Genomic DNA, 23,478 nt, shown 5'->3' with positions numbered 1-23,478 from the left:
TCCCTTAATTGCGGTGATCTTATCGGGGTCGGGAGCCACTCCGTCAGCGCTCACCACGTGTCCCAGGTATTGCACCTTTGGTTTCAGGAGGTGACACTTGGAGGGTTTCACCTTTAGGCCGTAACTCGCCAGAGCTTCGAACACCTCCGCCAGGTGTTTCAGGTGGTCCTCATAAGTTTTGGAGTATACGATGACATCGTCCAGGTACAACAGGACCGTCTCGAAGTTTCTGTGGCCCAGACAGCACTCCATTAATCGTTGGAAGGTTCCTGGGGCGTTGCAGAGTCCGAACGGCATGCAGGTGAACTCGCTAAGTCCCATCGGGGTGGTGAATGCGGTCTTCTCCCGGTCCGCCTCTGCTACAGGAACCTGCCAGTACCCGCTAGTGAGATCCAAGGTAGAGAAGAAGTTAGCAGATCTTAAAGCAGCCAATGACTCCTCTATCCTTGGTAAGGGGTACGCATCCTTGTGTGTGATACGGTTGATTTTCCGGTAATCTACACACATCCTCATGGTGTTGTCTTTCTTTTTGACTAAAACTAGTGGGGCTGCCCAGGGGCTACAGCTATCCCGGATTACCCCAGCCTCCTTCATGTCTCTAAGCATCCCCTTGGCGTGTTGGTAATGTGCAGGGGGTACGGGTCGATACCTCTCTTTTATGGGAGGATGATCTCCCGTGGGGATGCGGTGTTCTACCCCCTTGACTCGCCCGAAGTCTAACGGGTGTTTACTAAACACTCTCTCATACTCTTGAACCACCCGATAGACTCCTTGTTTCTGATGTGAGGGAGTGGAATCAGTACCCAAATGTAGTTGCTGACACCAGTCCTCCATGTCTTTCTTAGAGCCGTTACCTTCCTCCGGGTGAGATGGAGGCAAGGGTTCCACCGATTGTATAGAATTTTGATTAGTGGTATATAATTTGGCTAGCGTGGCATACCGGGGCAGGTACACTTCCCTCTCCCCGATATTTATTATGCGAATGGGCACCCTCCCATGGCGTACATTGACCACCCCCCGTGCTGTCAAAATGGTGGGCCTACTGTCTGAGTAAACTGGTTCTACCATTGCCTGGTAATCTCTTCCTCTCAGACCAATAGCTGCCCGGCACCAAATCATCATTTCACTTTTTGGGGGCATGGCAATAGGAAAAGGGTCACACATTCTTACGCTACCAATCTCACCGCCGGAGAGTTCCACTTGTTGCCGTTGCATCAGTGCCCGGATCTCTTTCTGGAGCACCCGCTGCTCGCCGGAGCTGGCGTTCTTGGCAACCTGCTGTAAAAGGAAAATCACCTCTGCAAGACAATTTTCAATTACGTTAGTTCCTAGAGTTATTTTTGGGTGACTCTCATGTTTATCAATATCTACAATGATCAGTCCCTGTGCGGCCAGTTCGACTCTACCGATTTTGAGGGCCACCTCCTTAAATCCGATCTGTGGCACGGGCTGGCCATTGCTGGCGATGATACTCAAGTCGTCGTCAGGGTAGTGGGTAATATCCGAGTCATTCCAGTACTGCTTGAAGAGCACGTACGGGATGGTGGTGACCTGTGACCCGGTATCCAGTAGGGCACTCATGGGAATGCCATCCAGTACCACAGGCAAGACTGGACGTCCTCCCACATATCTGTCGCGCCAGTTCGATGGGCCTGGTGATCTTTTTCCTGGGGGTTGGCCCTCTACCCCAGGTTGTGCCCGTTTAAAGAACAGTACCTTTCCATATGTCCGGGTTGATTGCAGCGGCGGCAGATGGGTCGTCCGTCCTCGCTGTATCGGTCACTGGGTCTTCCTCTGGCCGGTGGGGTCCTCCTTGGTCGACGCCACGGGATGTCCTCCGGTCCGGATGCCAGCTGGATCTTCCCTGGGGTGGAAACCTGTAAAGACTGCACAGTTCGGGTTAGCGCAGCAACGCTCTTAGCTAGCTCTTGGACCTGATGGTGTAGGTCTGGAGCCGGGTCATTGTCCAAAGCCTGCGCATCAGCTCCCACAGGCCCTGCTGACAAGGGCGCCGCCTCCTGGTAGTAAGTGGTAGTGGGGCGTCTGTGGGTCACAACGCCACCTGGTGCCGGTTCTCGGAGCACCCGGATGGCTCTGTCCTTGAACTGTGCAAAGTCCAGATGGGGATCCTGTAAGGCCATTGCCCACAACTGGGTTCGGTGGGCATTGCAATATAAACCCTCTATAAATTGTTCAGTCAACAGCCTGTCCTCGTTTCCCACCCCATCAGGGTCGGTCTGCTTTATGGCCCTCAGGGCCTCTTGTAGGTTTAGTGCATAGTCCCTTATACTCTCATGCGCTCGCTGCTTGCACCCGTAGAATCTAAGCTTAATCTCGGCTGAGGTGCGGGTATCAAAGGTGTCCTTCAGCCGGGTTAGTATCCCTGCGACAGTCTTCCTCCCAGGTGGCCAGGATTTTACTTCCCTTTTGGCTGCCCCGGTTAGTTGGGCCACCAGGATGCTCACTTTTTGCTCTTCTGTGAGGGGGTACACCTGGAAGAGGCTATCCAGCTTTTCTCTAAAGTCATGCAGGGTATGTGACTCCCCTGAGTACTGGGGTAGCCAGGCTGCTCCCGGGATATAGGGCATGGTGAAGGGCATAACTGCAGCAGCGGTAGCGCTGGCGGGGGTTGGGGCAGTGAAGCTCTCCTCCGTATCCGACATCTTCCTCCCCCCTAGTGGACCGTGGCCTACCTTGCGATGATCCTCTTCCGTAGGCCGCGGCTCCGCAGTGGATCGTCAGGGTTGAGGACCTTCCGTCGCGCTCCTGTGACGTCGGCGTCTGCTGGGCTCCTTCCAGGACCTTACGCAACGCCCGGACGTGAGGCGGGGCTTCAGTTCTCGCGCGCTTTCAGAGTCCACGCCCCTCTTCTTCCCGCGCGGCGTCCCCAAGATGGCGTCCAACGGCGGGAAAACTCCACGGATGGCGGGAAGAAGGCCGAAGATGGCGCCGGATGGCGGGAAACTTCACCGATGGCGGGAAGAAGGTAGAAGATGGCGCCGGATGGCGGGAAACCTCCACGGATAGCGGGAATCTTCACCACTGGTAAGTTTGAACAGTCTTTGCTTTTCAGGCACGCAGTACCCGGTGGTTGCGGGCACGAGATCCTGCCGACTACGCCAAAGTTGACGCGCCCCTGGGCCTGTGTCGCGCTGCGTTGCGCATGCGGGAGCCTACCCGGAGCCGGATCAGTAGAGGGTTGTAGTCTCGTGGCGGTGACCCGGTCCGTGCCCAGGGAGTCAAACTAGACGGCAGTCTATTAGTAGTAAATAGTTGATGACTACGCCACCCGTTGAGTGCAGCCAGGGAGCTGCTGCTGCAGGGCAGACCGCTGAGGCCGGTGGTAGGATTGTGCAGCGTGATAGTATAACCCCCAACGGGAGGGGTATGGCCTCAGGGCAGCCAACGTGGATGATGGGGGTAGCAGGAACCACTCAGAGACGGTACGGTGTAGTTCAGGGTCTTTACTGGTAACAACGATAGACCCTCCCGGAGTACTTGCTAGCAAACGGGGCCTGGTCAGTCTTTGAGCAGATGGGATCTCCCCTGGCCAGGCGTAGTTGTAGGCCTCACAAACTGACTGTACTCTTCTGGCTACCTTGCTAGAAGCTGATGTAAGTAGCCCACGTCCCTGAGTGTACCGTGTGGTGCTCACCCGTATGGCCGGTGACTCGGGGCCTTCTAATGGCTTCCGCTCCACGATGGCGGTGCTGGTCCCACGCGTGTGACCGTGCCTTCGGGCTTCTGGGCCAGAGGACCTGAAATCCCCTGCCTGACGGATTCTGCTGCTGGGTAGAAGTTAGTCCCCACAGCCTCGGACTCCGGGTCCGGTAAAGAATCTTCTTAGTCAGGGCGAGCGCTGCAGCTGCCAGCCCCTGACTCCTTGGAACTCTGCTGTTTCCTATGCTGCTTCTTGTCTCCACTCTCCTTGTCTCACTCTCCCTGCCTCAGCCCCGGGTTTATACAGGGGAAGTTCTTCCCCTCCCAAGACTGGGCAGGAGGTGTGGCATGCACAGGATCCCTGACCAAAGGACCTCCCACCTGCTCTCAGACATAACATTACATTACTGTGGAAAACCAGACCCCTGGGGTGCCACAGATCCGCCGGGACTTTTCTACAAAGCCGTTTCAAGAAAAAGCGAGTGCTCCTTTTCCTGATGTGGCTTTGCTGGTGGTTTTGTTGGTGCCATCTTTTTCTCTATAATTTATACTACAACTAGCGAACAGCACCTTGTTGAAAGCCACCCAAAGACTGATCATGTTACTTCTTATAACCACTTCACAGTGTCCGAAACCTAAAGCCTTAAAAGTGACAAAAGACTAAACATGTACACGGTAATGTCAGGAAACCTGACAGCTGACACAGGCTGCCCAATCCACAGGTATCATGTATCAGGCACCGGCTGTATGATCGCAGCCAGGTATGTTTAACCCTGAAATACTGCAACGTTCCAGGAAAAAACATAGTGTAAAATCCACCGGGGAGGAGCCTCCCGGAGACTGGTCAGACAGGGAGGTCCCAGACAGCGTCCCCTCCCCCTGCCCTGGAGTGACAGCTCTCCCTATACACACATGCAGGGAGAGCGCAGGGACAATTCCCAGTGCCGCCTGTCTGACTAGTCCCTGTGCAGCTCTCTCCTTAGTAATGTAAGCTTTTCTCTGAAATGCCGCAGCGTTTCAGCGTCATTCACACCTGGCTGAGGTCTCTGTAGCATTTCTGTGCACTGTGTGATTATTTGCTGCGCTTTGTCAGGCAGGTCCCAGGCGGAGTCCGTGTGATCCAGACGTGGTGTGCACATAGCCCTATAGAGCCGCATGTTGGCAGCAGTGACCATCACTTACACACAGGACTGGCGGCCCTGACCAACAGAGGACGCTGCCAGGTAACTGACTGTAGCTGAGGCAGAAGCGCTGCCCCGTGCCCACTGCCTCAGTAATAACAATGCTGAGAAGACGCTAATGACGGCTGAATACAGAAGAGACTGAGGTAAAACTGCTGGCAGGAAGACGCTGCGTGTGACCAGGCTGCTACCTTAATAGGCCTGGCACCAGGCGAGCAGACACTTGTGAGGGAGCTGCCGTCAGCAGGATGTGACAGGACGAGGTGATGCTGCTTTGTCCGAGGCTCCTCCGCTCCGGCCGGGTACTGAGTGCCCACACTGGGAGCGTTACTCCAAGCTGATTGGAGGCGGCGGGAGAGTGGGCGGAGATTTCAGGCTTCCCAGCAGCTGATTGGCTGGGGGTGGAACCCCGCACAATCTCCCCATGCCAGTGCAGCGCCGGCTTGTGCTGATCCGCGCCGGTGTCCTTTGCATGTGGCTGAAGGGTGACAGCGGGAGGACGAACAATGCTGGGCAGCATCAGCCTGCAGGGACTGACCCGGGAGCTGTCACTCTACCTGGAGAGCCAAGTGCGGGTGGGTCTGTTCGGCTCCGGGGTGGGCTTGTCCTTGGTGCTGGGCTTCGGCGCAGCCTATGCCTGTTACTACCTTAGTGTCATCGCCAAGGTAAGAGAATGTCGCCCATCTCTCTGGCTGTCCTGCCGCCACCTGTGCTGCCCGGCTGCAGCATCGTGTCATTGTCGCTCCTTGTCTGCAGAAGCCGCAGCTGGTGATCGGGGGAGAAGCCTTCTGTCGCTTCCTGAAGAAGCGCTGCCCGGCGGTGACCGAAACTTACTACCCGACGCTGTGGTGCTGGGAGGGCAGAGCCCAGACATTGCTGCGACCATTCATCACTGTCAAGCCGCGAGTGCATTACAACAAGTGAGTGGCACTGCCCGCGAGCCGGGCACAGCGTCCTACCAGCACTGCCCGCCAGCCGGGTACAGCGTCCTGCCAGCACTGCCCGCCAGCCGGGCACAGCGTCCTGCCAGCACTGCCCGCCAGCCGGGCACAGCGTCCTACCAGCACTGCCCGCCAGCCGGGCACAGCGTCCTTCCAGCACTGCCCGCCAGCCGGGCACAGCGTCCCACCAGCACTGCCCGCCGGCCGGGCTCAGCGTCCCGCCAGCACTGCCCGCCAGCCGGGCACAGCGTCCCGCCAGCACTGTCCGCCAGCCGGGCACAGCGTCCCGCCAGCACTGCCCGCCAGCCGGGCACAGCGTCCCGCCAGCACTGTCCGCCAGCCGGGCACAGCATCCCGCCAGCACTGCCCGCCAGCCGGGCACAGCGTCCCGCCAGCACTGTCCGCCAGCCGGGCTCAGCGTCCCGCCAGCACTGTCCGCCAGCCGGGCACAGCATCCCGCCAGCACTGCCCGCCAGCCGGGCACAGCGTCCCGCCAGCACTGTCCGCCAGCAGGGCTCAGCGTCCCGCCAGCACTGTCCGCCAGCCGGGCTCAGCGTCCCGCCATCACTGCCCGCCAGCCGGGCACAGCGTCCCGCCAGCACTGCCCGCCAGCCGGACATAGCGTCCTGCCAGCACTGCCCGCCAGCCGGGCACAGCGTCCTGCCAGCACTGCCCGCCAGCCGGGCACAGCGTCCTACCAACACTGCCCGCCAGCCGGGCACATCGTCCTACCAGCACTGCCCACCAGCCGGGAACAGCGTCCTGCCAGCACTATCCGCCAGCCGGGCACAGCGTCCTGCCAGCACTATCCGCCAGCCGGGCACAGCGTCCTGCCAGCACTGCCCGCCAGCCGGGCACAGCATCCTGCCAGCACTGCCCGCCAGCCGGGCACAGCGTCCTGCCAGCACTGCCCGCCAGCCGGGCACAGCGTCCTACCAGCACTGCCCGCCAGCCGGGAACAGCGTCCTGCCAGCACTATCCGCCAGCCGGGCACAGCGTCCTGCCAGCACTGCCCGCCAGCCGGGCACAGCGTCCTGCCAGCACTGCCCACCAGCCGGGCACAGCGTCCTACCAGCACTGCCCGCCAGCCGGGCACAGCGTCCTACCAGCACTGCCCGCCAGCCGGGAACAGCGTCCTGCCAGCACTATCCGCCAGCCGGGCACAGCGTCCTGCCAGCACTGCCCGCCAGCCGGGCACAGCGTCCTGCCAGCAATGCCCACCAGCCGGGCACAGCATCCTACCAGCACTGCCCGCCAGCCGAGAACAGCGTCCTACCAGCACTATCCACCAGCCGGGCACAGCGTCCTGCCAGCACTGCCCGCCAGCCGGGCACAGCGTCCTGCCAGCGCTTCCCGCCAGCCGGGCACAGCGTCCTGCCAGCACTGCCCAGGGTGTAGAGTGCTGCACCCACAAGCTGGGGTCTACACCCCCATTATCCTATACATGCTCTGACACTACATGACGTCATCAGTACCTGAGTGATGTCATCAGCCACCTGCACAGCCTCAGCACAGGAATGGCAGCACATTCCTTGCCCGGTGACTTCGCTATATCCATATGTAATGTGTAAAAATCATGGATGAAAATGAATGAAAACCAAATTAGCCTGTGTGTCAGGGGCGGACATATCACTGGTGCAACCGTGCAGCCGCTCAGGGGCCCCGCAGGTAAGGGGCCCATTACCACCTTTAATACAGGAGGAACTGTGCATTACGATGAGCTATTGGACTGCGAGGGCCCATACACTGTTCTTGCACCGGGCCTCCGCTGTCTGTGTCCGCCCCTGCTGTATGACATTCGTCATAGTGCTGATTTATTCAGTATACAGATGCCATCATAGTGTATGGGTGACCTGTGACTGACGCCTGTCAGTGGCCTCCATCACCTATAGGCCATAATGGTACCTTTAACTGATGCGCCATGAAAAAGCTCACATTAAACAGATCCCTTATTAGTCTATGGGTGACACTAAAAGGCCCCCGTGCGGCCAATGCCTGGTCGCCTGATGAGCCTAATCAGTAATTTTTGAATTTTATTCTTATTTTCATTGCTGGTAATATTTTTTTCTCTTCATTTGTTTTTGTGTGGCAACGGAGGCCAGACTCTGACCTTGAATCCTGCAACAACTTCTTGACTCTTGCTCTGTTTAGATGAGAGATCCCACTGTTAGGCCACGGCCCCACTATCAGTATTCGGTCAGTATTTTTTCTCAGGAGTGGGAGCCAAAACCAGGAGTGGGTGATAAAGGCAGAATTGGTGACTTATTTCTATTATACCTTTTCTCTGATTGTTCCTCACCTGGTTTTGGCTCCCACTCCTGAGAAAAAATACTGACCGAATACTGACCAAAGGCCATGACCCCACAATCAGAAGGAGTCCAGCTTCCTGGGCCTCAATCAATCCCAGAATCTGGGACTCTAAAGCATCTTGTGAATGGAGCAGTGGTCAATTATGTGCACTACCACTCTATTCCTTCTTACAGGGGGCCGCCAGAGATCACAAAGTGCAGCGCTCTGCTGGTCTTCAGCACTCCCATTAGAATGAATGGCGCAGTAGGGCGCATAATTGACCACTGCTCCATTCACACAAGAGCCGGGTTCTCGGGATTGGAGGGGACTCAAGTGGTTGGACCTCCATTTATCGGGAAGTTATCCCCTATCCCATGGATAGAGGGTAGCTTCCAAACTTGAGAATACGCCTTATTAGGCCACGGCCCCACTTTCAGTATTTGGTTAGTATTCAGTCAGTATTTTATCTCAGGAGTGGGAGCCAAAACCAGGTGAGGAACAATCAGAGAAAAGGTATAATAGAAACAAGTCACCAATTCTGTATTTATCATCCACTCCTAAGAAAAAATACTGATCGAATACTGATAGTGGGGCCGTGGCCTTAAGTGAGTATCTGGATATATTCGCACTGAGTTTTTTTGCTGAGTTTTCGGAGCTGAAGCTCTCCAAAACTCACAAGGAGGTCAAAAACCACAAGTTTTTATTGGGAGTTTCTGCTCTAAAAACTCATAAAAAAACCAAGTATGAACACGCCCTTGAAGTGTTTTGCAGTAAATTAAACTCAGAACTACTGTATAGAACTTGTTTTTTGTGGGACAAGTTGTAGATTTCAATCATACCATTCACTTTGCCATATAATGTACTGAAAAATGGGAAAAAAATTCCAAATGCAGCGGATTAGAAAAAATTGTTAGGGCGAACATTTTGATATGTTCACTAGTTGCCTGCTCCTGGCCTAATGGATATGATCAAGTGCATGCAAGAAAGAATAACAACAGACACACACAGTCGGATGTAAGCTCTCCTTGATCAGCTATGGCACAGCTCCAAGTGTCCTTTATTCAACTCCAACATAGATTTATATAAACTCTGTGTATGGGCTCGGTTAGCCCCAGAATGTGAGTAACCAGATGTATTGATTGGTTAGTCCGTGTGCAGATCCATGAGGTCATCAGGGTGGGTTGGTCCATGGGGTCATCAGGGGGCGTGATCCATGAGGTCATCAGGGGGCGTGATCCATGAGGTCATCAGGGGGCGTGATCCATGAGGTCATCAGGGTGGGTTGGTCCATGAGGTCATCAGGGTGGGTTGGTCCATGATGTCATCAAGGGGTGTGATCCATGAGGTCATCAGGGTGGGTGTCTCCAAGCGATGTGTCGCTCTGTGATTGGTTAGTCCTTCTATAGAATTCAGCTTCCTCCCAGAACTTCCTTGTACGACAGGATGTAGTCATAAATAAAGTCTCCACCTTTGCCACATGTACAACAGGTTGTAGTCATAGGTCCAGTTGCGATCTTGCATAACAGAGCAGGTGTGATGAAACAGGAAATAGCAGCCATCTTTTGATCTAAACAAGCTTATGTAAGGTGAAATAATACACTTTATGGGTCTTTTCTCTCAATCTCCTATGTCTTTAGGTTAATTAAATATTTGATCCTATGGCTCTCCTCAACAGTCCCCCCTAAATACTTTATTAACCTATTGTCCCTACTGTGGTTCCCTCACCCATCAGTGCTTGATTACCCCTCTTGCTTGGGTGATTGCGACCTGTTGTGCTCCTACAAATGAGTATAGAATGGCACAACACACAAAGTAGAGGATATGTAACATTATGTAGAAGGTTCTGATGGAGGCATAAACTTCTTGCAGTGGGAGGCGTGTATCCACGTCGGTCTTCCTTCAAGTTTGACTGAAGTAGGAGTGGTCAGGAGCATTTGGTATGGACCCTCAAATCTCAACTCTAGGGATGTATTTCTGGTGAACTTCTTTACCAGCACATAGTCACCAGGTTGGAAAGTGTGAGTACCTTCTCTGAAATCTGGATCTGTTATGGATGACAAAACTCATGCATGTGTTACTGACAATTCTTTAGTAAGAGCAATGACATAATTTACAAGAGTATCACTTCCTAAGGCTAGCTATTGTGGAAAATATTGACCCAACCTTGGAGACCCCCCAAAAAGAATCTCATATGTTGTGAGTTTAGCGGGACCCCTCGGAGTGTTTCTGACTGAATATAAGGCAATGGGCAAAATGTCTGTCCAAGGAAGGTTGACCTCCTGACTGGCTTTCAGTATTTTGTTTTTCAAGGTGCCATTTAGCCTTTCTACTTTACCACTGCTCTGGGGGTGATACGGAGTATGTAAACCCAAATCGGCCCCTACCAATGTCCATAGTTCCTTAGTCAGTGCTGCAATGAATGCGGGTCCTTGGTCACTCTCAATTACCTCTGGGATTCCATTGGCACACTACCTCAGTCATCAGTCTCTTAACAGTCACTCTGGCAGTCATGTTGGTTACTGGATAGGCTTCTGGACATCCCAAGAACATGTCAGTCACTACCAGTACATACTCGTACTTCCCTACTTTGGCATTTGAATATGATCGATTTGAATTCTTTGAAAGGGATAGAGTGGTTTAGCCAAATGTTTCTGAGTAACTTTCTGAGGCGGTGCTGGATTGCATGTTGCACACACAAAGCCGGACTTGCAATATTTTTGGGTGACAGTAGAAATCCCATGTGCCATATAAGTCTTCCAAATCAAGTCATTCATCTGATTCTTGCCTCTATGGGTGATACCGTGTGCCCATTCTGTCACCGAGGGGTACAGATTACGAGGTAGACAGATCTTTTTGTTCTTCCTCCAGACTCCATCTTCATCCTTTTTAGCTCCTGCTTCTTGCCACGACTTCTTTTCATCATCCGGTGTCTTGTCTTGTTGTAAATGGATAAAACTTCATAAGAGAGCTTTGATGCCCTTCTTCAGTGTCTTGAGACACGTACAGTACAGACCAAAAGTTTGGACACACATTCTCATTTAAAGATTTTTCTGTATTTTCATGACTATGAAAATTGTACATTCACACTGAAGGCATCAAAACTATGAATTAACACATGTGGAATTATATACTTAACAAAAAAGTGTGAAACAACTGAAAATATGTCTTCTATTCTAGGTTCTTCAAAGTAGCCACCTTTTGCTTTGATGACTGCTTTGCACACTCTTGGCATTCTCTTGATGAGCTTCAAGAGGTAGTCACCGGAAATGGTTTTCACTTCACAGGTGTGCCCTGTCAGGTTTAATAAGTGGGATTTCTTGCCTTATAAATGGAGTTGGGACCATCAGTTGTGATGTGCAGAAGTCTGGTGGATACACAGCTGATAGTCCTACTGAACAGACTGTTAGAATTTATATTATGGCAAGAAAAAAGCAGCTAAGTAAAGAAAAACGAGTGGCCATCATTACTTTAAGAAATGAAGGTCAGTCAGTGTGAAAAATTGGGAAAACTTTGAAAGTGTCCCCAAGTGCAGTTGCAAAAACCATCAAGCGCTACAAAGAAACTGGCTCACATGAGGACCGCCCCAGGAAAGGAAGACCAAGAGTCACCTCTGCTTCTGAGGATAAGTTTATCCGAGTCACCAGCCTCAGAAATCGCAGGTTAACAGCAGCTCAGATTAGAGACCAGGTCAATGCCACACAGAGTTCTAGCAGCAGACACATCTCTACAACAACTGTTAAGAGGAGACTTTGTGCAGCCGGCCTTCACGGTAAAATAGCTGCTAGGAAACCACTGCTAAGGACAAGCAACAAGCAGAAGAGACTTGTTTGGGCTAAAGAACACAAGGAATGGACATTAGACCAGTGGAAATCTGTGCTTTGGTCTGATGAGTCCAAATTTGAGATCTTTGGTTCCAACCACCGTGTCTTTGTGCGACGCAGAAAAGGCGAACGGATGGACTCTACATGCCTGGTTCCCACCGTGAAGCATGGAGGAGGAGGTGTGATGGTGTGGGGTGCTTTACTGGTGACACTGTTGTGGATTTATTCAAAATTGAAGGCATACTGAACCAGCATGGCTACCACAGCATCTTGCAGTGGCATGCTATTCCATCCGGTTTGCGTTTAGTTGGACCATCATTTATTTTTCAACAGGACAATTACCCCAAACACACCTCCCGGCTGTGTAAGGGCTATTTGACCAAGAAAGAGAGTGATGGGGTGCTCCACCGTCACCAGACCTGAACCCAATCGAGATGGTTTGGGGTGAGCTGGACCGCAGAGTGAAGGCAAAAGGTCCAACAAGTGCTAAGCATCTCTGGGAACTCCTTCAAGATTGTTCGAAGACCATTTCCGGTGACTACCTCTTGAAGCTCATCAAGAAAATGCCAAGAGTGTGCAAAGCAGTCATCAAAGCAAAAGGTGGCTAATTTGAAGAACCTAGAATATAAGACATATTTTCAGTTGTTTCACACTTTTTTGTTAAGTATATAATTCCACATGTGTTAATTCATAGTTTTGATGCCTTTAGTGTGAATGTACAATTTTCATAGTTAAGAAAATATAGAAAAATCTTTAAATGAGAAGGTGTGTCCAAACATTTGGTCTGTACTGTATATATAAAACATAAGTAAAACACCTGAAATTAATCCAATTACCAGTCCCCGTACCGAGTCACTCACTCTAGGCTACGTGCCGAAACTCAATTTACTAATCCAACTGCCAGGCCCCGTACCGAGTCACTCACTCTAGGTTACGTGCCGAAACTCAATTTACTAGGCTCCGGGCCGAGTCACTCACTCCAGGCTCCGTGCCGTTAGCAGGCCGAGTCACTCACTCTAGGCCACTCCGAGTCACTCACTCTAGGCTAAGTACCCCTACTTTCTCCACCAGAACTGAAAATCGTATCACAGGCGACAAACGTGAATTGTACCACAGACAATATCCTTTACTTCTCCAGACACCGCTCAAAAACCCACTTGCTCCCTTTAATACCAGTCAATCTCCCCTCAACACGACACATAACAGGCAGCAGGCAACTGAGCACGTGACGGTTCTTCCGCAATTAAATGACCAGCAGCGGAGAGACCCTTCTGCCGTCTTACAGATACCTCGAAAACCGGACACAGTCAGGCAATCTGCACGGGATACCCCGAGGAACACAGGAAAAGACTACAGATTATAAAAATCAGCAGACTTACCGTGTTTGGTTAAGGAGGTGATCAGTCTCCTGGCTCGGGGTATTCAGTGCGTCCTGCCGTTCCACTCGCCGGTCCTAAAGGTGTAGGGCTTCTCCCTCTGCTGGCCCCACGTTGGGCAGCCAAAAATGTTAGGGCGAATATTTTGATATGTTCACTAGTTGCCTGCTCCTTGCCTAATGGATATGATCAAGTGCATGCAAGAAAGAATAACATCACACACACACACAGTCGGATGTAAGCTCTCCTTGATCAGCTATGGCACAGCTCCAAGTGTCCTTTATTCAACTCCAACATAGATTTATATAAACTCTGTATATGGGCTTGGTTAGCCCCAGATTGTGAGTAACCAGATGTATTGATTGGTTAGTCCATGGGCAGATCCATGAGGTCATTGTTATGCACACGCCCGGACAGACTGGCATGAGCATGATTAGTGATCCCACTGGACCACGAACCGAGGAGTGCCTGGGGGGCCGCCCTAAGGAATTAGACAAGAGACACAGCAGGTACTGGAGCAAAGTGTGCAGCCTGGATAGATAGGTAAGATGGCGGTCTTGCATGGTGGGAGGTGGTAAGCCATGCCATCACGCCGCCAGGGATGTTACAGTACCCCCCCCCCTTTACGCCCCCTCTTCTTCAAGCCTGCAAGGATTTTCTGCAGAGAATTTGGAGGCCAATCGTTCTCTTCAAGAAGGTTACCTCTTCTGTCCACTAGAGGGAACGAAACTGGTCTCACCATCTTGGTGACTAGGATGCTTCCTCCCATCGAGCCATCCTCAGCAACAGATGAAGTGAGTGAAGTACCAGGAACAAGACACAGGAAAGTCTCTCTCCATTTGTTAATATCGGGTAGCACCCCAAAAGGATTCACGGGACAACTGGAGATCCTCCACTGGGTTGGAGGGGTGCAGAGACTCGGGGGCAACCACCGCCTTGATATACACTTTGCCAAGCTTACTGGATGAAGTGGGCGAAGTACCAGGTTCAGGGTGCAGAAAAGTCTCTTTCCATTTGTTATCAGGTAGCACCCCGGAGGATTCAGGAGGCAACTGGAGGTCCTCCGCCTGGTTGGAGGAGTGCAGAGACTTGGAGGTAGCCACCGCCTTGATGGACTTATTGCCAGATTTGTTAGGGATGTAGGATCTTTGCTTAGGAACCAACTTCAGTCTGGTTTCTGAGATGACACGTCTGAGAGGTGGGGCGGTGCCTAAAGCCAGATCATTGGTACAATCGTCGAGACTGTGTGGGGACAATGCTTCTGCTTCCCTTCCTTCGGAGACTTCAGCGCACAGCGAGTCAGCGACTAGCAGATCTGGTGAAGAAGAAGAAGGCACTGCTGACTGTCCTGAAGATATGGGGACTGGACAACCCTTGTACCTCAGCAGTCCCCCGGGAAACACCATGCAGGATCTCCAGACCTGAGCGAGCACTAGATCTCTCGGCTCTGGACGACCTGTGGGTAAACCAGACAGCACCTGGAATGTGAACTTCTTCATGTGTAATGCTCCAATCTGGAGCTTAATTTGTACAGACATATTTTGACTGTTTCTAAGTAGGGGTCGTCCTTCCGCTGACAATGCCCAAACCGGATTCTGGAGTTATCGGACGGGAATCGGACACCGACTCTTCAAGGCTTTACGCCCGAAACTTCCGGTTAATCCGAGGCCTTCACTTACCACGGAGACAGTCACGGTCATCTGTGGAGAGGAAACACTAACGCCAAGGGCAGCCTCTCCTACAGGCCTAATGTCTTGGGATTCTCCAACCCTCGCTGGACAGAGACTGTCAGGGTGTCCCAAACAACCGCAGCGGGACCGCAATCCGATTTTGTGACGGAGTTCATTCCTCTGCTTTGCCTGACGAACATGGTCATCCTTCATGGATTCTGTGTGGGTAGCTGCCTCAACAGGCTGGGGAACAGGAGGTCTTTGGGAGGACAGAACCTGGCATGACGGTTTACCTCTACGCCTTGCACGTCTGTATTGCCTCTTGAGGTTGGGAAGAGAAGTATTCTGTGGAGCATTGTCATCCTGTGTAAATTCTGTGTTGGCAGCAATCTCTTCAGGCTGGAGAGCTGGTGGGCTACCTACACGCATCACCCATCGGGACTGCTCCAGGATATTGGGAAGGGAAGCTTCAGCAGAAGCCTCAGGGTTAGGGTCATCTAAGACCATTAGAAAGGCCACTAGGAAGGCCTGCAGGTCAGAGACGATAGAATCCCATGCTTCCCATAGGGGGGTGATCCAATTCTAGGCATCACCCGCTAAGTAGGATATCATGAATGCTATTTTAACCCGATCAGTGGGAAAATAGCATAGAATTTGAAATGCAGCATACATTGCTCCACAAACGCAGGGCTTTGTTTTGGATCCCCATAGTACCGTGGTGGATCCGCAGGAACGAGTGCTGATAGCTCCATTTGGGCTGGTGCGTAAATTGCCTGGACCTCAGCTTGAGAAAATTTTTTTCCTTGGTGCACGTATTCGCAAGACAAAAGTTCAAATGTCTCCGAGAGTGAAGGGCCGTGGGGCTCAACTGGGACCATGGCCTGAGCAAACTGTTACTCACACGCCCGGACAGACTGGCGTGAGCATGATTAGTGATCCCACTGGACCATGAACCGAGGAGTGCCTGGAGGGGCGTAACTAAGTGTCAACCCGGTCCGACCAAGGTCGCACGGCCGCTCAGTTGACTCCGTGAACCAGGGACGAACGGAGCAGAGGGACCAGGTGCTACTCCAGGTCAGACCCCGGTCACAGCTGTTGACCCACACCGGGGAATGCAGGAACAGGCAGGTTAGAATGGCATATAGACAGGTGGGTACTGGCAGGCACGGTTGGTATGCAGACAGGTGGGTATTGTCAGCCACGGCTGGTATGCAGACAGGTGGGCACTGGCAGGCACGGCTGGCATGCAGACAGGTGGGCACTGGCAGGCACAGCTGACATGCAGACAGGCGGGTACTGGCAGGTAGGAACGCAGGCAGGATAGGGACCAGTACAGACTGGGATACAAGAACGGAGCCGCAGGTGCGGTAAACAAGCAGAGCAGAGCAAAACCCGCAGGTGCGGTAGACGAGCAGAGCAAAACCCACAGGTGCGGTAGACAAGCAGAGCAGAGCAAAACCTGCAGGTGCGGTAGACAAGCAGAGCAGAGTGAAACCCGCAGATTCGGTAAATGAGCAGGGCAGAGCAAACCTGCAGATGCGGTAGACAAGCAGAGCAGAGCAAAACCCGCAGATGCGGTAGACAAGCAGAGCAGAGCAAAACCCGCAGGTGCGGTAAACAAGCAGAGCAGAGCAAAACCCGCAGGTGCGGTAGACAAGCAGAGCAGAGCAAAACCAGCAGGTGCGGTGAACAAGCAGAGCAGAGCAAAACCCGCACGTGCGGTGAACAAGCAGAGCAGAGAAAAACCCGCAGGTGCAGTGAACAAGCAGAGCAGAGCGAAACCGCAGGTGCGGTGAACGAGCAGAGCAAAACCGCAGGTGCGGTGAACAAGCAGAGCAGAGAAAAACCCGCAGATGCGGTGAACAAGCAGAGCAAAACCGCAGGTGCGGTGAACAAGCAGAGCAGAGCGAAACCCGCAGATGCGGTGAACAAGCAGAGCAGAGCAAAACCGCAGGTGCGGTGAACAAGCAGAGCAGAGCGAAACCGCAGGTGCGGTGAAAAAGCAGAACCAGATACACACAAGGTACTTACAATGAAGTAGCGAGTGTACACAAAACTCACAAACAGAAGTTCAGAGACAACGAGTTGGAGTTAGGTGCAGGTTCAGACACTGCAGGAAAAGGGAAGGTTCGGACATAGAGACAAACAGGTAACGGACTTGGACACAGTTCAGACAGGAACTGAACCAGGAACAAGATACAGGAACGAGCCTGGAAACTCAGCCCCCAGGGTGGCGGAGACAGACTAGAAGTCACAGATACAGGTAACAGACCTGGATATACAGCCCCCAGGGTTGCAGGAACACACTGAAGAAAAGTGTTGCTCAGGCACCCCTTACTGGGTGGAGGGGGTTTAAGTATCCAGTGACTCACAGCAATAGGCTGGGGAGGCATTAGGAGTGCGCGCACAGTAACTATAAGAATCAGGCAGCAGCCGCGCCGCCGCCCTAAGCAATCAGACAAGAGACACAGCAGGTACTGGAGCAAAGTGTGCAGCCTGGATAGATAGGTAAGATGGCGGTCTTGCATGGTGGGAGTTGGTAAGCCATGCCAGCACGCCGCCAGGGATGTTACAGTCATCAGGGTGGGTTGGTCCATGAGGTCATCAGGGGGTGTGATCCATGAGGTCATCAGGGGGCGTGATCCAGGAGGTCATCAGGGGGCGTGATCCATGAGGTCATCAGGGTGGGTTGGTCCATGAGGTCATCAGGGGGCGTGATCCATGAGGTCATCAGGGTGAGTGTCTCCAAGCGGTGTCGCTCTGTGATTGGTTAGTCCTTCTATAGAATTCAGCTTCCTCCCAGAACTTCCTTGTATGACAGGATGTAGTCATAAATAAAGTCTCCACCTTTGCCACATGTACAACAGGATGTAGTCATAGATCCAGCTGCCATCTTGCATAATAGTGCATGGTGTGATGAAACAGGAAATGGCAGTCATCTTTTGATCTAAACAAGCTTATGTAAGGTGAAATAATACACTTTATGGGTCTTTTCTCTCAATCTCCTATGTCTGAGGTTAATTAAGTATTTGATCCTATGGCTCTCCTCAACAAAATGACCTGGCAACATGATTCTGCAGGTCAGTATAGTCATGCCGATACCAAACTTGTATGATTTTAGTTTTAAGTGAATGGTGAAAAAGAATTAGAAATTTGTAAAAAAAAAAATAGGTTTGTGTTGCCATTTTCGAATTACATTTTTATTTTTACAATGGAGCTGTGGGCTCTTTTTTTTGCATGGCTAGCTGAAGTTTTTATTGATACCATTGTAGGGAACATATAACATTTTATTGCTTTTTATTGCACTTTATTAGAGAGATGTAGTGACCAAAAACTGCAATTCTGGCATTTTTCTTTATTTTCTCTTTATGACTTTTACCGTATGTGTTAATAAGTTTTATATTATTACATATGGTACTTTTGCTGATGTGGCAATATTTAGTATTTTTTTTCTTTTATTATTTTAGTTCTTTTTTTTCAAATTGGGTAAATGGCCACATTCCCACGATGAGCGTTTTGGTGAGTTTTTGATGTTGCAGATTTTCTGCACCCATTAAGTAAAATAGGTTACTTGCATTTTTTGGAAAATACGTAGCGTTAAAAAACTGACCAAAAACTCACCGTGGGAATGTAGTCTTACTTTATTTTTATACTTTTTATTTATTTTTTTTTTTTTAGTCCCCTCAAGGGACTTGAAACTGCGATAGTTTGATTTCTTATACTATATACTACAATACAGTAAAAAAGACGGTTCCCTGAGAAACCCAGCTTATGACAGGAGAATGAACGTGGTAGCCATGGCCCCCCCATGACAACCCATTGGCACCTTGCAATCTCGTCATGAAGGTGCCGATAGGAGCTTATGCGTGTGCGCACCAGCAGTTGCGTCATGTTAATGCCACCAAGAGTGATTGATAGTAGTACTTAACTGGTTAAATAGCAGCAATCAGAGCAAGCTCCGGTCAACCGCTCCACACTTGGAGGACTCGAGGTAGAATGTAATAATACTTTCTTCTTCGGGTTCCCATGTGTGGTGTGAGCTCCGGAGCTGAGCCTGCACCATACTTAGGAAAGGAGCCACTTGTGAAAGAAAAAGAGAGCACTACATGTGCGAATAGAGCTGTTGTGAGAAAACATTGAGCATCTTTGCACATTACAAGGTCTTAGTTGAGTAATATTCATTCACATCTTGGAAAAATACTGAACGGTAGATACACAGGCGAAAGATTTGTTGCAGAAATTTCTATGATTTTTCTATTTATCCGTTTTGCCTTCCTTTTGCATCCATATTTCATCTTTTTTTCTCATCTATTTTTAAAAACTGAAGTAAATGCACTGTAAGAACTTTTATTTATCCATTGACTCTTAACGACGGATCAGTGAAAAATGGATGAAACACAGATTTAACATGGAAGAACAAAGTATGTCATCTAGAAGTCATCTCTTTAATAGGGATCCTCATAGACTTTAATGGCCGAGTTTGAGCCACAAAACAGATGACAATAGGACATGTTTTAGGTCACATCGATCTGCTTTTAAAACGGATGTGTAAGGATCAATGAAACTATGGGTCCTTGTGCTGTCCGTATCCGGACGCGTCACACAGATGTGTGAATGTAGCCTTAGGGTGTGTTTAAATAGAGTTTTTTTCTGAGGTGGACAAATCTGCCATGGTTTCCAAAAGAAATCAAAAATCCACTTTTTTTTTTTGAAGTAGTATTCATTTCTGATCATTTTTGATGACCTGATCTACAGTGGCATGTAAAAGTTTGGGCACCCCTGGTTAAAGTTAGAGTTATTGTGAACAGTTAAGCAAGTTGAAGATGAAATGATCTCTAAAAGGCCTGAAGTTAAAGATAACAGATTTCCTTTGTATTTTAGGCAAAAAAAATTTTTTTTTAATCTTTTACATTTTAAAAATGATGAAAAAGGAAAATGGACCAATGCAAAAGTTTGGGCATCCTGCATGGTTAGTACCTAGTAGCACCCCCTTTTGAAAGTATCACAGCTTGTAAAAGCTTTTTGTAGCAAGACAAGAGTCTTTCAATTCTTGTTTGAGGGATTTTCATCCATTCTTCCTTGGAAAATCCTTCCAGTTCTGTGAGATTCCTTGGTCATCTTGCATGCACTGCTATTTTGAGGTCTAGCCACAGATTTTCATTGATGTTCAGAAGAGGGGACTGTGAGGGCCATTGTAAAACCTTCAGCTTGCACCTTTTGAGGTAGCCTATTGTGGATTTTGATGTTTGTTTAGGATCATTAACCATTTGTAGAAGCCATCCTCTTTTCAACTTCAGCTTTTTTACAGATGGTGTTATGTTTGCATCAAGAATTTGTTGAAATTTCATTGAATCCATTGTTCCCTCTACCCGTGAAATGTCCCCTGTACCATCGGCTGCAACACAACCCCAAAGCATTATTGATCCACCCCCATGCTTAATAGTTGGCGAGATGTTATTTTCCTGAAATTTGGTGGCCTTTTTTCTCCACACATACCTTTGATCATTGTGGCCAAGGACTTCTATTTTAACCTTTTCGGTCGACAGAACTTGTTTCCAAAATGTATCAGGCTTGTTTAGATGTTCTTTTGCATACTTCTGATGCTGAATTTTATGGTGAGGCTGCAGGAGAGGTTTTCTTCTGATGACTCTTCCATGAAGGTCATATTTGTGCAGGTGTCTCTGAACAGTAGAACAATGAACCACAAAGCTACAGTCTGCTAAATCTTTCTGTAGGTCTTTTGAGGTTAAGCGGGGGTTCTGATTTGCCTCTCTAGCAATCGTACGAACAGCTCTCACTGAAATTTTGCTTGGTCTTCCAGACCTTATCTTGACCTTCACTGTTCCTGTTAACTGCCATTTCTTAATTACATTTCAAACTGAGGAAAGGGCAACTTGAAAACACTTTGCTATCTTCTTTTAGCCTTCTGCTGCTTTATGGGCCTCCACCATTTTCATTTTCAGAGTGCTAGGCAGCTGCTTAGAATAACCCATGGCTGCTGTTTTTTTGGCATAAAGTTAGAGGAGGCTTAGTTTTTATAAAGCTGGGAAATTTTCATCACCTGGCATTTCCTAACGATGGTAGTGAACAAGCCATAACCCTAACAGGCTAATTAAGGTCAGAAACCTTGGTCAAAATTATCAAAGCACACAAATCTCCAAGGGTGCCCAAACTTTTGCATAGGCCCATTTCCCTTATTGTATTTTTTTAAAATGAAAAAAAAAAGACAATATATATATTTATTTGCCTAAAATACAACTGAAATATGTCATCTTTAACAATATGCCTTTTAGAGATCATTTCATCTTCAACTTGCTTAACTGTTCACAATAACAGTGATTTTGACCAGGGGTGCCCAAACTTTTACATGCCACTGTATAAAACTGGCATGTTATTTATTCCGAACAGCGAATACCATAAAAAAATAATAAAAAACACGCCAAAGATGTCACTTTTTCATCATACTGATACACAAAAAATTGAATAAAAAGAGATCAAAAAGTCATATGTAAAGAAAAATGGTATAAACAGAAACAGTACCACAAAATGTCCAACTCGTCACACAAAAAATAAGCCCTCATACTGCTCTGTTCGCCAAAGAATAAAAAAGTTACAGCTCTCAGAATATGGCGACGAACGACAAAATAACTATTTTTTTTTTTATAAAAAAGCATTTTTACTGTGTGATAGCAGCAAAAAAAAAAACCTACAGTGGTGTGAAAAAGTGTTTTCACCCTTCCTGATTTCTTATTCTTTTGCATGTTTGTCACACTTAAATGTTTCAGATCACAAAACAAGTTTAAATATAAGATCAAAATAACACAAGTAAACACAAAATGTAGTTTTTAAATGAAGGTCTTTAAATTAAGGAAAAAAGAAATCCAAACCTACAGGGCCCTGTGTGAAAAAGTGATTGCCCCCAAAACCTAATAACTGGTTGAGCCACCCTTAGCAGCAACAACAGCAATCACACGTTTGTGAGAACTGGAGTATTCTCCCAAAAGTCTTGGCCATCATCAAGATGTTTTCTGGCAAAACTGAGAGGAGCCTTTGGCTGTGTGCCCACTATGCGTTTTTTAAGCGTTTCCGCAGCGGCAATGTCGCTGCAGAAATGCTTAAAAACGCCTGGTAGAAGGCCTGCCATGTTCCCCAATGATAATCCACATGTGCTGTGCACATGCTGCGGAAATTTCCGCTATGGATTATCAAAAATCCGCAGCACTACCAATTATTTTGCGGGAGCGCGGCGTTTTCGCCTCCATTGACTTGCATTGGAACTCATGGAATCCGCATCACTGTATCTGTACATGCGGATTCCATGCATTTCAATGTGCGGATGGTACCCGGGTTTGGAGAAGAGGAGACTCTCCTCCGGACCCGGGTACCATAGTACCTGTAAAAAAAAAGAATAAAATAAAAATAAATATTATATTTACTTTCTGATGGCCCCCGGTGTGCTTGTCTCGGCTTGCCGGCAGCTCGCGGTAGACTAAAGGACCTGCAGTGACGTCATTTAGTCATGTGACGGGTCACACGACCGCTGACGTCGGCCGGTCCTTTAGTCTACCGCGAGCTGCCAGCAAGCCAAGGCAAGGACACTGGGGCCTTCAGAAGGTAAGTATAATATTTATTTTTTCTTTTTTACCATTCTTTCTGTCACACTATATAAATCCATGCCGTTTGCATGGATTTATATAGTGTGACCAAGTTGTCAAGCACTTTCCAAGTGATGCTAAAATCGCTTAGAAAGCGCTTGACAACCCGCATGCGGAAATACATGTGAAGAACGCTTCACTTCCGCTTGTCCCTGGCAGGAAAAACGCATGTACAATCCCCATGTGTTTTTTTCTGCCAGGGAGATGCAGAAACGCTCAGGAAAAAATCCGGAGCATTTCTGCATCGTGGGCACATAGCCTTTATGTTCTTTTTGCTCATCAGTGGTTTTCGTCTTGGAACTCTCCCCTGCATGCCATTTTTGCCCAGTCTCTTTTTTATGGTGGAGTCATGAACCCTGACCTTAACTGAGGCAAGTGAGGCCTGCAGTTCTTTGGATGTTGTTGTGGGGTCTTTTGTGACCTCTTGGATGAATCGTCGCTTCACTCTTGGGGTAATTTTGGTCAGCCGGCCACTCCTGGGAAGGTTCACCACTGTTCCATGTTTTCACCATTTGTGGATAATGGCTCTCACTGTGGTTCGCTGGAGTCCCAAAGCTTTAGAAATTACTTTATAACCTTTTCCAGACTGATAGATCTCAATTACTTTGTTTCTCATTTGTTCCTGAATTTCTAAGGATCACAGCATGATGTCTATCTTTTGAGATTCTTTTGGTCTACTTCACTTTGTCAGGCAGGTCCTATTTAAGTGTGGCAGGTGAACAGGTGTGCCAGTAATCAGACCTGTGTGTGGCTAGGGAGATTGAACTCAGCTTCCCAAAGATGTGATAAACCAGTTAATTTATGTTTTAAGGGAGGGCAATCACCTTTTCACACAGGGCCCTGAAGGTTTGGATTTCTTTGTCCCTTATTAATAAAGACCTTCAG

The 23,478-nt window shown here is 49.4% G+C and overlaps 1 protein-coding gene across 2 annotated transcripts in view; it reads left to right on the top strand.

The window, feature by feature from the left end:
* The first annotated feature begins 5,224 nt into the window (after positions 1–5,224).
* ABHD3 (abhydrolase domain containing 3, phospholipase) overlaps positions 5,225–23,478 on the top strand; it is a 67,376-nt gene continuing 49,122 nt past the window's right edge. The window contains exons 1-2 of one of the 2 annotated variants that reach the window (XM_073679145.1): positions 5,225–5,506; positions 5,598–5,761. In XM_073679145.1, the coding sequence (XP_073535246.1) occupies positions 5,348–5,506; positions 5,598–5,761 (323 nt within the window). In that variant the 5' untranslated portion in view covers positions 5,225–5,347. The remainder of the gene's footprint in view (positions 5,507–5,597; positions 5,762–23,478) is intronic. The other variant, XM_073679144.1, reaches the window with a different exon arrangement.

Source organism: Phyllobates terribilis, unplaced genomic scaffold, assembly GCF_046119375.1.
Source record: "Phyllobates terribilis strain yellow unplaced genomic scaffold, ASM4611937v1 Scaffold_4__5_contigs__length_816908805, whole genome shotgun sequence".
Lineage (NCBI taxonomy): Eukaryota > Metazoa > Chordata > Amphibia > Anura > Dendrobatidae > Phyllobates > Phyllobates terribilis.
The sequence above is the reverse complement of the archived record's forward strand: the minus strand, read 5'-3'. Positions and strand labels throughout refer to the sequence as shown.